General features: G+C 38.2%; 1 protein-coding gene across 4 annotated transcripts in view; it reads right to left on the reverse strand.

Moving 5' to 3' along the window:
- pard3ba (par-3 family cell polarity regulator beta a) overlaps positions 1 to 13955 on the reverse strand; it is a 210630-nt gene that overhangs the window by 34539 nt on the left and 162136 nt on the right. For 3 of the 4 annotated variants that reach the window (XM_055008545.1, XM_055008547.1, XM_055008548.1), the window contains one exon: positions 9791 to 9905. In XM_055008545.1, coding sequence (XP_054864520.1) covers positions 9791 to 9905 — 115 coding nt within the window. The remainder of the gene's footprint in view (positions 1 to 9790; positions 9906 to 13955) is intronic. The other variant, XM_055008546.1, reaches the window with a different exon arrangement.

Here is a 13955-nt window from a genome sequence, read left to right on the forward strand (position 1 = left end):
TTGTGAGTTTGTGCAGAAACAACACACATTCTCATCCTTGTGAGGAAGAAGGAGGCATGACAAAGCTCATATTTTTTAAGATTTGATGCAAATTTTGTGTGTGTGCGCATTTTTTTCTCGGGATGCCGACTGGCTGGTAGCCAATGACACCATCAGCGAATGACAGAACGATGATGTTTACTGCTTTATCCCAGATGAAATGTTTTGATTGGCAACAAGCCAAAATGTATGTTCTTGCTATGCAGGCAGCATAACAACAGCATCTGAAGTGGTTAATGCACAGAAAGGAGCCGTAGTCATAAAACCAAACACATTTAATAGCAATTTTCTTCCTTTTCAGTAGTGATAATTTACAATAATGAATTGATAATTAAAGCTGCAAGCCGCATTCATCAGGTCCTCGCATCCTTGCTGGTCAGCAAATCCAAGCATGTCCACCAGGTGGCACTGCGACTGAGAGTGTATTTCGGCCTATGGATGTGATGAGGGCCGGACTCTGATCGCACGCGTAAAATTTCAGGCAGAGAACAGGCTAGATATGCAGTACTTCCTGTCCATCCACCAGGTGGCGCTATCACTGTGACTGTGTATTGGTCTATGGAATTCATCAGGGCAGGACTCTGAGCACACATGTAAAGTCTGAGGCAGATTGGAGCATGAACAGGCCAGTTACCCAGCATTTCCTGTTTCATGGCGAAATGTCAATATCTGTCGGTCGCCATTTCCACGTCCTCAGGTCCTCCTTAACCACATAAAACCATGCTCCATTCCTTCAGTATTTCATGTCAGTGCCTCCATGTGCCTGTCAGATCCTCCATCCCATCTGTCTCCTCCTCATGCCAATCCAACTCCCCCTATCAGATGTGCCATTTCTCATCCTTCCCATCTTTCCCCTAAGGATCCTCTCTAAGCCTTGCTTTGACTCGGCTCCGACGCTTTGTCATTTCTCAGCTTCTCTTTCTCATAAACACAAAGATCTCTCTTCCCCTTCTCACTTCTTTGCTGCCACTCCTCTTATTTTGGCTCGCTCATTCCCGGCCCCCATTTCCGTCCCTTGGGTCCCCCTCGTGTCTTTCTGAGCGTCTTTCTGCTGGGCTACACACCTCCTCCAACAGTAGGCCACAGCAGGACGAGGCTGCCAGCACATCCATCACACCGCCGCTCTGTGTGAGCGTGTCTTCTGTGAGTGGACCTGAATTGTTTGTAGCAGAAGGTGTGTGGTAAGAGCGTGCACTTGTCAGGTGAAAGCAGTGGGTCGCTGAGGCACAGCGGGAATCTCGCCAGTAAACAAACTACATATTGAACCAGGAAGGGCCTGCGGACACATCCTGAAGTGTGTTAACGCCATGTCTGGAAAGCTGCCACTGATAATAACTTTCTGACTTTATTTCTCGTGGTGTTGGAGGTGGGTGCACTGCAAAAAGTCAAAATCTTACTAAGTCTATCTGTCTTATTTTTGGTCAAAATGTCTCATCCCACTTGATTTAAGATAAATTCACTTAACAAGTGACATTTCAGCAGATGGAGGGACTTGTTTTAAGACAATGCATCTTAAATATCTTGTTAAGTCAAACAATCTTGAAATTATCTGGTTTTGAGTCGAATTTTACAAGAAAACTCAAATAAGTTTAACCCTCGTGTTGTCCTGTGGGTCAAATTGACCCGTTTTAAAGTTTGAAAATATGGGAAAAAAATAAAAAATTCACAGTGAAACTTCTGATGTCCACATTTTCAACATTTTTGGGAAATCTTTGAACATTTTTTGGTGGAAAAAAAATGTTAAAAATATTAGAAGTTTGACTGATATATATGGAATCACTTTAGATATTTTTAGGATTTTTTTGGAAGATTTTTACTCATTTTTTGAAAATATTTACAAGAATTTTCTTCCCAAATTTGGGGGATTTTTTTTAAAAATAAAACTTTTAAGGGAAACTTTTAAGAAATTATTGGAGTTTTCTTCCTGAAGGTTTTGCAAATTTGGGGAATTGTTTTGCTGATTTTTGGGCTTTTTTTCAGACAAGGAAACAATATTTTTTGGTGCCTGTACATGAGGACAACAGGAGGGTTAATACATCTCAAATTAGGAGGTTACATGAAAGCGAAAATCTATTTTTGAGTGAAAAACTGCTTTTTTTACATTTTTTTTTTTAGCGTATCTGGCTTATTTTAAGACACCTAAGCTTGACAATCCTGGTAAAATAGAGCTTAAAATAAGTTTTCCCAGCTATTTTTAAGATCTCAATATTCTAAACATCATATCTGTTTTCAAGAAATCTTACCAAGACATTTTTCACTTGTTCTATTGGCAGATTTTTTCACTTATTTCAAAGTAAAAGTTGCTTGAAATAAGTTTTTTTTTCTTGTTTTGAGAGGGGCATTTTTTCCAGTGTGTTTTCTCTAAAAAGTCGGCTTTAAAATGAGCTGAAGTTCACAGATGAATAAGTGTGCGGTCATTAGGGCTGTGGGCGCAAAAACCGTCGGGGGGCTTTTGCCTGTGGGTACGAAGAACCCCGCACAGATCACCAGAACCTGTGTGTGAGTGTGTGTAGGCCATCTATCACGGTGACAGGCCGGTGCGTGTTTACTTAATGATGTGGGGGTTTATTTATGAAGTGATGGCCGACGTGTGGGAGGGAGAGAAAAAGTGAGCGAGGGGGAGAGATTGAGACAGCCCGAGGATGTGACATTAAAATATCATCAAGGTGATGGATGTCCGCGCGCACAACATTAGAGAGAAGTACAAAAAACAGCTGCGCAACGGATGACAAGTCGTATCTGGACTTGTGCGAGTGCTCCTCTGTGTGTGTTTCATAATGACTGCGAGTGTGTAGTCGGGTGTGTGGTTTTCCTCTGACTTCTGTGTTCATTAAGGTGTCACATGTGCTGCCACTGCTGTTTACGACTCACAGGGTAATGAGTTGAAGGTAAGATGCATGAGTTTGTGTCTGTGCGTACGTGTGTTGTGTGTATGTGTGTGTTCCTCCTCTGGGGGATTCTGCCTCACTGTGGTGTCATTCATTTCGGCTGACCGTGTTACACAGGGTCAGATATAATGCACATCAAGTACATTTACATTATAACAAACACGTCTTACATGTGCAATCAAAGACACACAAGCATGTTTGATGTGAGGCTTCCTGGATAGAGGAGGTGAATGTGTGGTCCAGATGCAGATGTTAGTGGATGTCTGATAATGACCACTAGGGGGCAAAGCAAATAGGCCAAGTAAGAAATCCAAACTAAAATGGACAAAATAACAACAATCAGTGGTAAATGCAAGGGGAAAGTCATGGACTCATCCTGTGAAATCAGACATGAAATATCTTGTGTTACTCTGAGGAATGCCTTTCTTATGCAATTCACAACAGACTCATAGGAAATGACAAAACAGATCCCATCCAAAGGGAACACATGAGAGGACATGCCACTTTTCTTGCACTTCTTGTGTCAATGATCTCCTGATACGTCACAATCAGAGGTTTAGGTCCACCAGCAGGAGCATTAGACATATGCATTATCATTCAATAGGACCCTTCTATGGACTAGTGAGAGTACCAAATTACAAAAATAAATCTAGAAAAGAATAAGCAAATAAAAGTGGAAATATAAAGATGAATAAATAAAATAAAAAATGTTGCTATTTAAAAAAATATTCATCAAAAAATTTATTCAAAAAATAAAATGCTAATAAAGTAAAATATAGACAAATAAATTAAATAATTTTAAAAAATAAGAAGAAATGTGCTTATAGATAAAATAAAAGATAAATAAATATAATAAAATAAAGGGAAAATAAAGGGATTAATTTTTTGATAAATATTTCTTTATATAGCAACATTTTTTATTCTATTTATTCGTCTTCATATTTCCACTTTCATTTGCTGATTCTTTTATAGATTTATTTTTGTAATTTGGCACTCTCACTACTCTATACCCTTTCCAACCCAGTTAGACTGAGGTTAAATTGGACTTATGTCACAGGTCGGGGTTCAGATACTCTTTCCAAAGAGGAGTTTTGTCAAAAGTGGGAAATAAAGCCTGATGAATTGCATCAGAGTTATTTTAAATGATTTTGAAGGCAAATATATCTCTAAACATGTGTTACGCAGCGCAGAGTGGAGTTTACAAGACATAAGTAAGAGGTGCTAGTAGCTTTATTACGGGGAAATATAAGATCCACCTTAGGTTTGCTCCTAAAGTGATGCTTGCTGAGGTATTTCCATAAAAGTTATTCCTTGCTAAGGGCAAATGTTATGCATGTATTGCTTAAATAGAGATTATACATAAGTAAAGTTTAACTGTTTCCAAGGTGATAGTGCCTCACAAAGTTGGTCAGAAGAAATGAAGACAATAAAACCAAACTGGTCGGAGAAGATGATTCCTTCTGAAGAAATCAATAAAAGTAAGTCCAAACTAAAAGTAAATCTGATCTGCCAATAACAGCAACCAGAAAACAACAAATGTGGGAGGAAACTGGAGTGAAAATGAATTCAAGATGTCTGGAACTGTTCATTTTCCTCATTTATCACCATAAACTTGGTCACGTTGTGGATACAGATGGACAGAGTCAGAGGGACCACAAGTTTGTTTCCTAGCTTGGCTTGTTTAGGTCTTTTCTGCAACAGTTTGACTGATTGTACAGTATTTCTGAAGTTTTAAGACCAAGATGAGGAGGAAATAGAAACTAAAAGTGAACATTTTAAGGAAACAAATCATGCATAGCACATTCATGGACCATGAGAAAGTTGAAAATTCAATTCTGGCTCGAAAAAGATCTGTAATTTTAGCAAATTTTTAAATAAAACGTGCCTCTCAACTCCATTCGGTGGTTCAGAGGATTCAGGAACCTTTAATTCCGACTTGAAGAAACATCTTAACTTAAGGTTTTACTATGCAATTCATCCTGACATTTTTGGAATCCGTACGATCCTTTTTAAAATCTGTCTCCTTCAAGTCTCCAAATATCAAGTAGGTATGATCCACAATTAAAGAGGAACCCTTTAAAACATGTCATACGATTATTTAAGTCAGATATTTAACTATATTATGAAATATGGAGATCGGTCTCATGTGAAAGTTACTCTGAACTCATTTCAGAACAAAGAAGTCCATAAAAAGAAACTTCTCATGTACTTCAGTGGCTTAATTGGCCATCAAGACATTACAGAGAGCCTATCATTAGCATAGAGAGAGAATAGACAGAGAGAGTGGGACAGTGTGATTGGCATAATTACAAGTGTGACCTATCCACAGACAGGGAACAAGGAGGAAGGGTCAAATTAGAGACAGATAGATAGACAGGGACACAGAGGGAGCGGGGTTAGAAAGAAGAAATGAGGAAGAGACATGAAGTCCTTTCTGAAGACCACAGTTAGCTGCATGTACCCTCAACACACACACACACACACACACAATGTAAAAGCCAGTGACACACACGCCCACTTAAATGCGGCTCGCCACACACACTCTCAGAGAACTCCACCTCCAGATCATGCAGATAGACGACCGCTGAAAGAATAAACAGAGACGTGAATAGATACGGTAACCACACTCTTTTATCCCTGCTTTTGTTTATGTCAGTTTAGGTTAGTGTGTTACTCAGGATCCTACACACACACACACACACACACACACACACACACACACACACACTCATCTTCTCTTTCAAACACACACAAACCACTCAGAGAGAGAGAATGGGGCTCCTGGCCTTGTGTGGAGAGCTCAGAAAACCTTTTTAACCATTCAAGGCTAAAGAAACGGCTGAGTATGAAAGAGCAGCACGGAGCGGTCGAGGTGGTGACTAAAAGGCTGATCAAACACGGCCGACGTGAACCAGCGAATGCCAAGTGGTCTGCATTTACGCTTTTCCCTCACTGCACAGAAAGAGAAAATAGTGTGTAGTAATAACCTGCGGAATCAAAAAGCAGGTTGTCAGCATTTGAAGGTGAACAACCCTCGACATAAACAGCAATCAATTAAGTCCTCTATTTTTCTTAGATGGATATTTTTATCAATATGCTGACAACACTGTTTTAGCACTTGATTTGAATGCCATCAGCCCATTAACCCTCCTGTTGTCCTCATTTACAGGCACCAAAAAATAGTGTTTCCTTACCTGAAAAAAAATCCAAAAATTCAGCAAAAAAATTCCACAAATTTCTGAAGATTTGCCTTCAGGAAGAAAATTTCAATAATTCCTTAAAAGTTTCCCTTGAAACTTTTAGAAATTTAGAAAAACATTTAGAAAAAAATCAACCAAAATCCAGCGAAATTTGTGAATGTTCTTAAAGAGAATATTAGAAGTTTTACTGATATAGATGTAATCACTTTAGATATTTTTAGGATTTTTTTTGGAAGATTTTTACTCATTTTTTGAAAATATTTACAAGAATTTTCTTGCCAAATTTGGGGGATTTTTTATTTTTTTTTTTTAAATAAAACTTTTAAGGGAAACTTTTAAGGAATTATTGGAATTTTCTTCCTGAAGGTTTTGTAAATTTTCAGAAATTTGGGAAATTTTTTTGCGGAATTTTTGGATTTTTTTCAGACAAGGAAACAATATTTTCTGCTGCCCGTAAATGAGGACAACAGGAGGGTTCAAGTTCTCCTCATATTTTCCAACCACATTAACATGCATCTGACAACAGAGCATTCTATTATCATGTTTCCTCTTTCATGTACCCAGTATAACTTCCTTGATGTTTCTGTGTTTCTATTCGCACTACGTACGTGTGCGATTTCGAGCCGAGTGTTTCATTATCGGCCTCCTCAGGGGAGAAACCCACTGCTGCTTTTCACTGTGGACACCGCTGGCTTTTTTGGGGTAAAAAATAACAATGCGATCAGAGGTTGCTCCTCGCTCCTGCTGCGCTTTAATTGCATCAGAGTCTTGGGTAGCGACTGAGTTGTGGCAAACGGAGACAGAAACGTGCTGCACCGGGATGTAATGAGTGACAAAGCCCCTTTGGGCCTCAACGACGGCAACTGTGATGTGTGTCTGCGAGCACCTAATGAAGACTGGTTCCCGGCGCTTCATTGCTCAGTAAACAGCGGCTACAGTTAGCGAGGGAGCGAACACAGCGGGAGGCAGGTTGAGTCAGCTGATCGAGTATCGGCCATTCTGTCAGTTAATCCATCCCATATTTCCCACATGCCTCTTCTCCTCTCTCTGCTCAGTTGTGTTAGTTAATGAGAAATAAATCTCATCTTGTGTTTCCTTTTTGTTTCGATCGTGTTTTGTTGTCAATTTTTGAGTCATTCTGTTCCTTTTTTGTTATTTTTTGTCTCATTTGTGTCCATTTTTTGTCGCTGTGTGACTTTTTTGTCTCCTTTTTGTTTTGTTTCATGTCTTTTGTCTCATTTTTGTAGGTTTGTGTCTCATTTTTTCATTTTGCGTCTCATGTTTGTAATATTTTGTCTTTTTTTGTCTGACTTGTCGTTTTGATCATAAAGTAAAACACTATATCGTTCAGTTACAGATACTAAATGTTTTGTGCGTTTGTAGACACTCTGATCTGTAAGTTGTAACGTGTAAATGATAAACTGAGACAAAATATTCCTGATAATGAATTTATTTTTCTTAAGAAATTTCAGGTTGTTCATAATGTTTTGTCAAAAGATAATTCATTAAATGTGAACATTTTCAGAATGTACTTTCTTGCACTAAAACAAGGGAAAAATATGGAGTTGTGGTGATTTATAGGTTATTATGCTGTGATTTCTCTTCTCTTTGCTCAGCGGTGTTAGTTAATGACAAATAAATCTAGGAAATGCCTTTGCGAATCGCTGTGGCTAGATTCTGTGATTTTGATTTGGATCAAAGTGTGATTTTCTGCATCTTTGGGCTCAATATTAAAAAAATCCTATTTTGAAACGGGCGATAAATGGCTATTGATTGCCGTGGTGAGTTCAGGAGTGTACGGAGGTAAATGAAATGATTCCTCAGGCTGGATCAATACAAGTTCAGGGACATTTAGCGATGCAGCCTGGTTAGAGGAGGCAACGACTACAGTCAGGGACTTCAGGCCATTGCTGCCTTTGCCAAAATAAGAAGGAACAGAACAATAACATGAGAGAAGAAAAGTAAAAACGGAAAAGCAGCGGGACAAATGAGAGAGCGAGGAAAAGTTGTGTTGCGGAGCTAAAAGACAGGGTGGAGGGAAATGTCACCGGTCTAATAGATGGCTCCATAAACTAAATGAGGATGAGAGAGGGTGGCGTCTCGATGACACACAGCACCTCAAAATGTTAACAAGAGAGCTGAAAATAGCCCGAGAGAGGCACAGGGGAAACCTGGCTGGTCTCATAGGAACAACTCTGGAGACACATAGGGACAGAGTGGGCATTTCATTATGTGGGTCTATGTCTCGCAGTAGAACATGTTATTTCACATATTGTTTATCAATGTTCAGGACAGTTAAGAACTTTCCTGATACCAAAACCCATCTGGCATCTCTAGACTCTAGACCAGGGGTGTCAAACATGTGGCCCCCAGGCCGGTTTTGGCCGTGACAAGTTCTTTTAATCATAAAATAAAATACTAGATTGCTCATTGTTCTTTTGTCCTTCTGTGTCATTTTTTAAATATTTTGTCTTGTTTTTGTCTTTTTTTGTCAGATTTTTGTCGTTTTTTGCATGTTTTTGCTCATTTTGTTTCTCGTTTTTGTCGTTTTGTGTTTCCTTTTTGTCTCGCTTGTGTTTTTTGGTCAATTTTTGTGTCATTTTGTTCTTTTTTGGTCATTTTTTTATCTCATTTGCATCCATTTTTTGTAGCTTTGTAATTTTTTTGTCTAATTTTTTGTTTTGTTTCATGTCATTTGTCTCATTTTTGTCATTTTGTTTCTCGTTTTTGTCGTTTTGTGCTTCCTTTTTTTCTCATTTGTGTTTTTTTGTCAATTTTTTGTGTCATTTTGCTCCTTTTTTTGTCATTTTTGTCTCATTTGTGTCCAATTTTTGGTCTCTTTTTTTTGTTTTGTTTCGTGTCCTTTGTCTCATGGTTTTGTCGTGTTGTTCCTTATTTTTGTCATTTTGTGTTTCGCTTTATTCGTTTTTTTGTGTATCGTTTGCGTTGCTTTGTGTTGTCTTGTCTTGCTTGTGTTGTTTGTCTACTTTGTTTTGTTTCTGGCTTTGGTCACTTTTGATCTCGTTTATGTAATTTTTTGGTCTCGTTTGTGCCGTTTGTCCATTGTTTTGCCGCTTTGTAACTTTCTTGTCTAATTTTTTGTCTCTTTTAAAATTTTGTTTCATGTCGTTTGTCTCATTTTCTTGTCATTTTGCGTCTCGCTTTTGTAATATTTTGTCTTTTGTTGTCTGACTTTTGTCGTTTTGATGGGTTGTGGGTTCTTTAAAGTGTCTTGAGACAATTTGAACTGTAATTGGCACTATATAAATAAAATTTAATTGAATTTATTCATAAAGTAAAATACTACATCATTCTTTTCCAGATAGCTGTGACTAAATGTTGTGTTCCTTTGTAGACACTCTGTGATCTGTAAGTTGTAATGTGTAAATGATAAACTGAGGCTTAATATTGCTGATATTGAATTTATTTTTCTTCAGAAATTTCAGGTTGTTCATAATATTTTGTAAAAAAGATAATTCATTAAATGTGAACATTTTTAGAATGCACATTTTTGCACTAAAACAAAGGAAAAATTTGGAGTTATTTAGAGGTTGCTACGTTATGATTTCACTGGTCACTTGAGATGAAACTGGGCTGCATGTGGCCCCTGAACTAAAATGAGTTTGACACCCCTGCTCTAAACAAACAAGCACAAGCACTCACCCTGTTAGGATCATATTCCAGGACTCGGCGTCGTGCTACTTCTAGCTCTTCGTAGGCTGGAGCCGCCCGGGCCTGCTGGTATTCCCGACGCAACCCCTGGACTCGCTGATCGCTGCTGAGGTACAGAGGAGGGAAAGGAAACGATAGCAAATTACTGCACTGGATGGTGAGAAGCAAACATTTACATTCTCATCATGGCAAAATTGTCAAGTACTTTGGCTTTAACTCTCAGAATGTCAAGCGGTTTCTGGAGGAAACAAGGAATAATGCAGAAAATCAGAAGAAGAAATCAATGAAAGCGGAATTTTTTAGACTATTAACTTGCGATCAACAGGTACAACATTTTACGTTTCTATTTTTATCATCTCTACGAACTGCTTTTTACACGTTTCACCATGCTGAATGTATCTTCCAACAACTTGATCCTCTGTATATCATATTTGAATCACTCTGCCTTTATTTTGCTGCTCAAGAAGGTTATATTGTGTTGTTTTCTCTCTGCTATGTGGAAACACAGCCTGCAGTTCAACTGAAAAGCCTCAGAATTTGTGTCCTGTAACTGTTTGTCGGAGTGGAGTCAGTGGAGAATGGTTTGCTTTATACAGTATCTGGTGCAAATGGTTTATTTTTCATGATTTTTGAGAAAATACAACAATTTTAATCTTCTATTAGGTGTTTTCTTGTGACAAACCAGTCCATCACACATGATAGCTTCAAGAACTAATGCAAAAATCTGACAATTCTTCCTCTTGTTATGGTTTCTGGCTTTGATAAATGGTGTGATTTTGGCAACGTTACTTATTTATTTTTTAAAAAACCCTTGCCTTTTAAATGTGCTGGCAGATTTTGGGATTCGGAGGGTAAAGGACGGAATTTGTTCCTTCTAATTTTCACCACAGCTTGGATCTCTAAAGTGACGAAAGAGGCAGCTGGCACACGGTGCACTGGGTTTAATCTTTTGTTGAATCCACCTGTATTCTTTGGCTTCACAATGACAACTCTTGACAGCGGAGAAAGACTGACAGGCAGACAGAAAATACCCACAAAGCCTCTGAGAAGACATCAGCGCCTGAGCCGAACTTTCTACAGCTGACAGAGAAAACCAAGGTGGGAAAAAGATGGAAGCGAAACAGGATAAAACATTTGACGGATGTAACTTTTCACATAAAAGCCACACAGAGCAATAGGGTGCTGCCACGGACTGAACTACGGACAAACAGATCCACGCCTAATTTTGCCACTGAACCTGCAGAAAGTGACCGGAAGGTGAAAATGAAGAAAATAAAAAAAGAGGAGGAAAACAGTGTCTGTGACTGTCAGTGAAGAGATAAGAACTGGGGACAGAATGGGGACAAAACTTAAAGAGAAACATCATCATGCTCACTGGACCTTAATGCCAGATAAGCTACACACACCCCAGAGTACAGAGCTGGGCACACATAAACAAGGGCGTGGACGCACAAACACACACACACACACACACACACACACACACACACACACACGCACAACAGACAAACAGTGCACGCCTGAGTGAGCACAATCCTTCAGGATGTGCTACCAAAGTACGACACAGTGCTGTCGTTTATCTGTGTTTACTGGCTGCAGTGGAAACAGGGATCTAATATTGACACTGATATGCTGTTCGTTCGCCGTTTCGTCCCCAGGAGATACACACTGCATGAAAATATTCACACTCACAATAAGGGCACTGCAAAAACTCTCAACCTCACCAAGTCTATTTGTCTCATATTTAGTCAAAATGTCTCATTCCGCCTGATTTAAATTCACTTAACAAGTGACATTTCAGCAGACGGAGGGACTTGTTTTAAGACAATGCATCTTAAATATCTTCTTAAGTCAAACAATCCTGAAATTATCTTGTTGTGAGTTGAATTTTTACAAGAAAACTCAAAATAAGTTTAACCCTCGTGTCGTCCTGCAGGTCAAAATATCCTGTTTTAAAGTTTGAAAATGTGGGAAAAAAAATATAAATTTTCACAGGGAAACTTCTGATGTTCACATTTTCAACATTTTTGGGAAATCTTTCAACATTTTCTGGTGAAAAAAGAAATGTTAAAACTGTTTCTTAAGAACATTCACAAAAAAAAAAAAAATTTAAACCAAAATCCAGCGAAATTTGCTGGATTTTGGTTGATTTTTATGTGAATGTTCTTAACGAAAATATTAGAAGTTTTACTGATATATATGGAATTACTTTAGATATTTTTAGGATTTTTTTGGAAGATGTTTACTCATATTTTGAAAATATTTACAAGAATTTTCTTGCCAAATTTGGGGATTTTTTAAAATAAAATTTTTAAGGAATTATTGGACTTTTCTTCTTGAAGGTTTTGCAAATTTTCAGAAATGTGGGGAATTTTGTTTTTGCTGAACTTTCGGATTTTTTTCAGACAAGGAAACAATATTTTTTGGTGCCTGTAAATGAGGACAACAGGAGGGTTAATAAATCTCAAATTAGGAGGTTACATGAAAGCGAAAATCTCTTTTTGACTGAAAAACTGCTATTTTTTTTTTAGCATATCTGGCTAATTTTAAGACACCTAAGCTTGACCATCCTGGTAAAATAGAGCTTAAAATAAGTTTTCCCAGCTAATTTTAAGATCTCAATATTCTAAATATCACATCTTATTTCAAGAAATCTTACCAAGACATTTTTCACTTGTTCTGTTGGCAGATTTTTTCACTTATTTCAAGGTAGAAGTTGCTTGAAATAAGTTGTTTTTTCTTGTTTGAGAGGAGCCTTTTTTCCAGTGGGGAGTACAGTTTCAACCCAACCTCTGCATGTGAACAGCTTTTGTCCGACAGCGCCTTCATGAAACACGCCTTACATTCTAATGGTGTGACCTCCAGGCAGATATTGACCAAAACGGAGGGAAGGATAGAGGGAGCAGGCAGACACCAGATAGAGAGGTTCATTAGTGAAGTACAGAGCTTCACATGTTTGAGTCTCTCTTGTGACTCTGCCTTTAATTAGAAAATCTGCCTGAGACTCCGAGTGTGTGTTTGCAATCTTAGGAATGTATAAAAGTGTGTATTTTCTGCACGCGTATAATCAATCCTAGTAATTTGCTATGTGGGACACACTGCCACGGTGGTGTACATGTAGCCGCCCGTCTTTCCATCCAACTCAGCGGGGACACGAGGCTGAGTCACGTCCACTTCTATGCTGGTGTGTTCAAAGTGTTGCTATGGTTCGAGTCCCCGTTGATTCCACTCGTTACCATGACGAAGGAATTTCCCAAAAGTTTACGTGCTGCTATGAAACGCCAGCACAGATGCTCATGTTTTATAAAGATGGATATCTGACGATTTTGTAACGTGTAAAAATTACAGAGAAGACATTTTTGTTGTTTTGTTTCTTGTTTTTGTCATTTTGTGTTTCCTTTTTGTCTCATTTGGGCTTTTCTTGTCAATTTTTGTGTCATTTTGTTCCTTTTTTGTCATTTTTTTGTCTCATTTGTGTCAATTTTTTTGCCGCTGTGTAATTATTTTGTCTAATTTTTTGCCTTGTTTCGTGTCATTTGTCGCATTTTTTGTCGTTTTATGTCTCGTTTTTGTTATATTTTGTCTTGTTTTGTCTGACTTTTGTCGTTTTGATCATAAAGTAAAATACTATATTGTTCAGTTCAAGATGACTAAATGTTGTATTCCTTTGTAGAAATGATAAACTGAGACAAAATATTGTTGAAATTGAAATTATTTTTCCTTTCAGGATGTTCATAATGTTTTGTAAAAAGACAGTTTATTAAATGTGAACATTTTCAGAATGTACTTTTTTGCACTAAAACAAAGGAGAATTTAGAGTTATGGTTATTTATAGGTTATTATGCTGTGAATTTACTGGTCTGGCCCACTTTAGATCAAACTGGGCTGAATGTGGAACCTGAACTGAGATGAGTTTGACACTTCTGGTTTAATGTGTGGTTTCACCACACGTCTAATCAATACTAATCTCTACCCACCACCCCCATGTGCTCCGTCCTGCACACAGCCTCGCTATTAAGATATTCACACTTAATCTCTTGTATTACTTATTTATTCACTTGCTTTTTATTGCTCTTGCGAACCCTCTGCCGCCCACTAGCCCCACTCCAAACAAACAAACAGACCCTCAGAGAATGGAGGAGCGGAGCCAAGTTGC

The sequence above is a fragment of the Amphiprion ocellaris genome, chromosome 24 (genome assembly GCF_022539595.1).
Source record: "Amphiprion ocellaris isolate individual 3 ecotype Okinawa chromosome 24, ASM2253959v1, whole genome shotgun sequence".
In the NCBI taxonomy this organism is placed as follows: Eukaryota; Metazoa; Chordata; class Actinopteri; family Pomacentridae; genus Amphiprion; species Amphiprion ocellaris.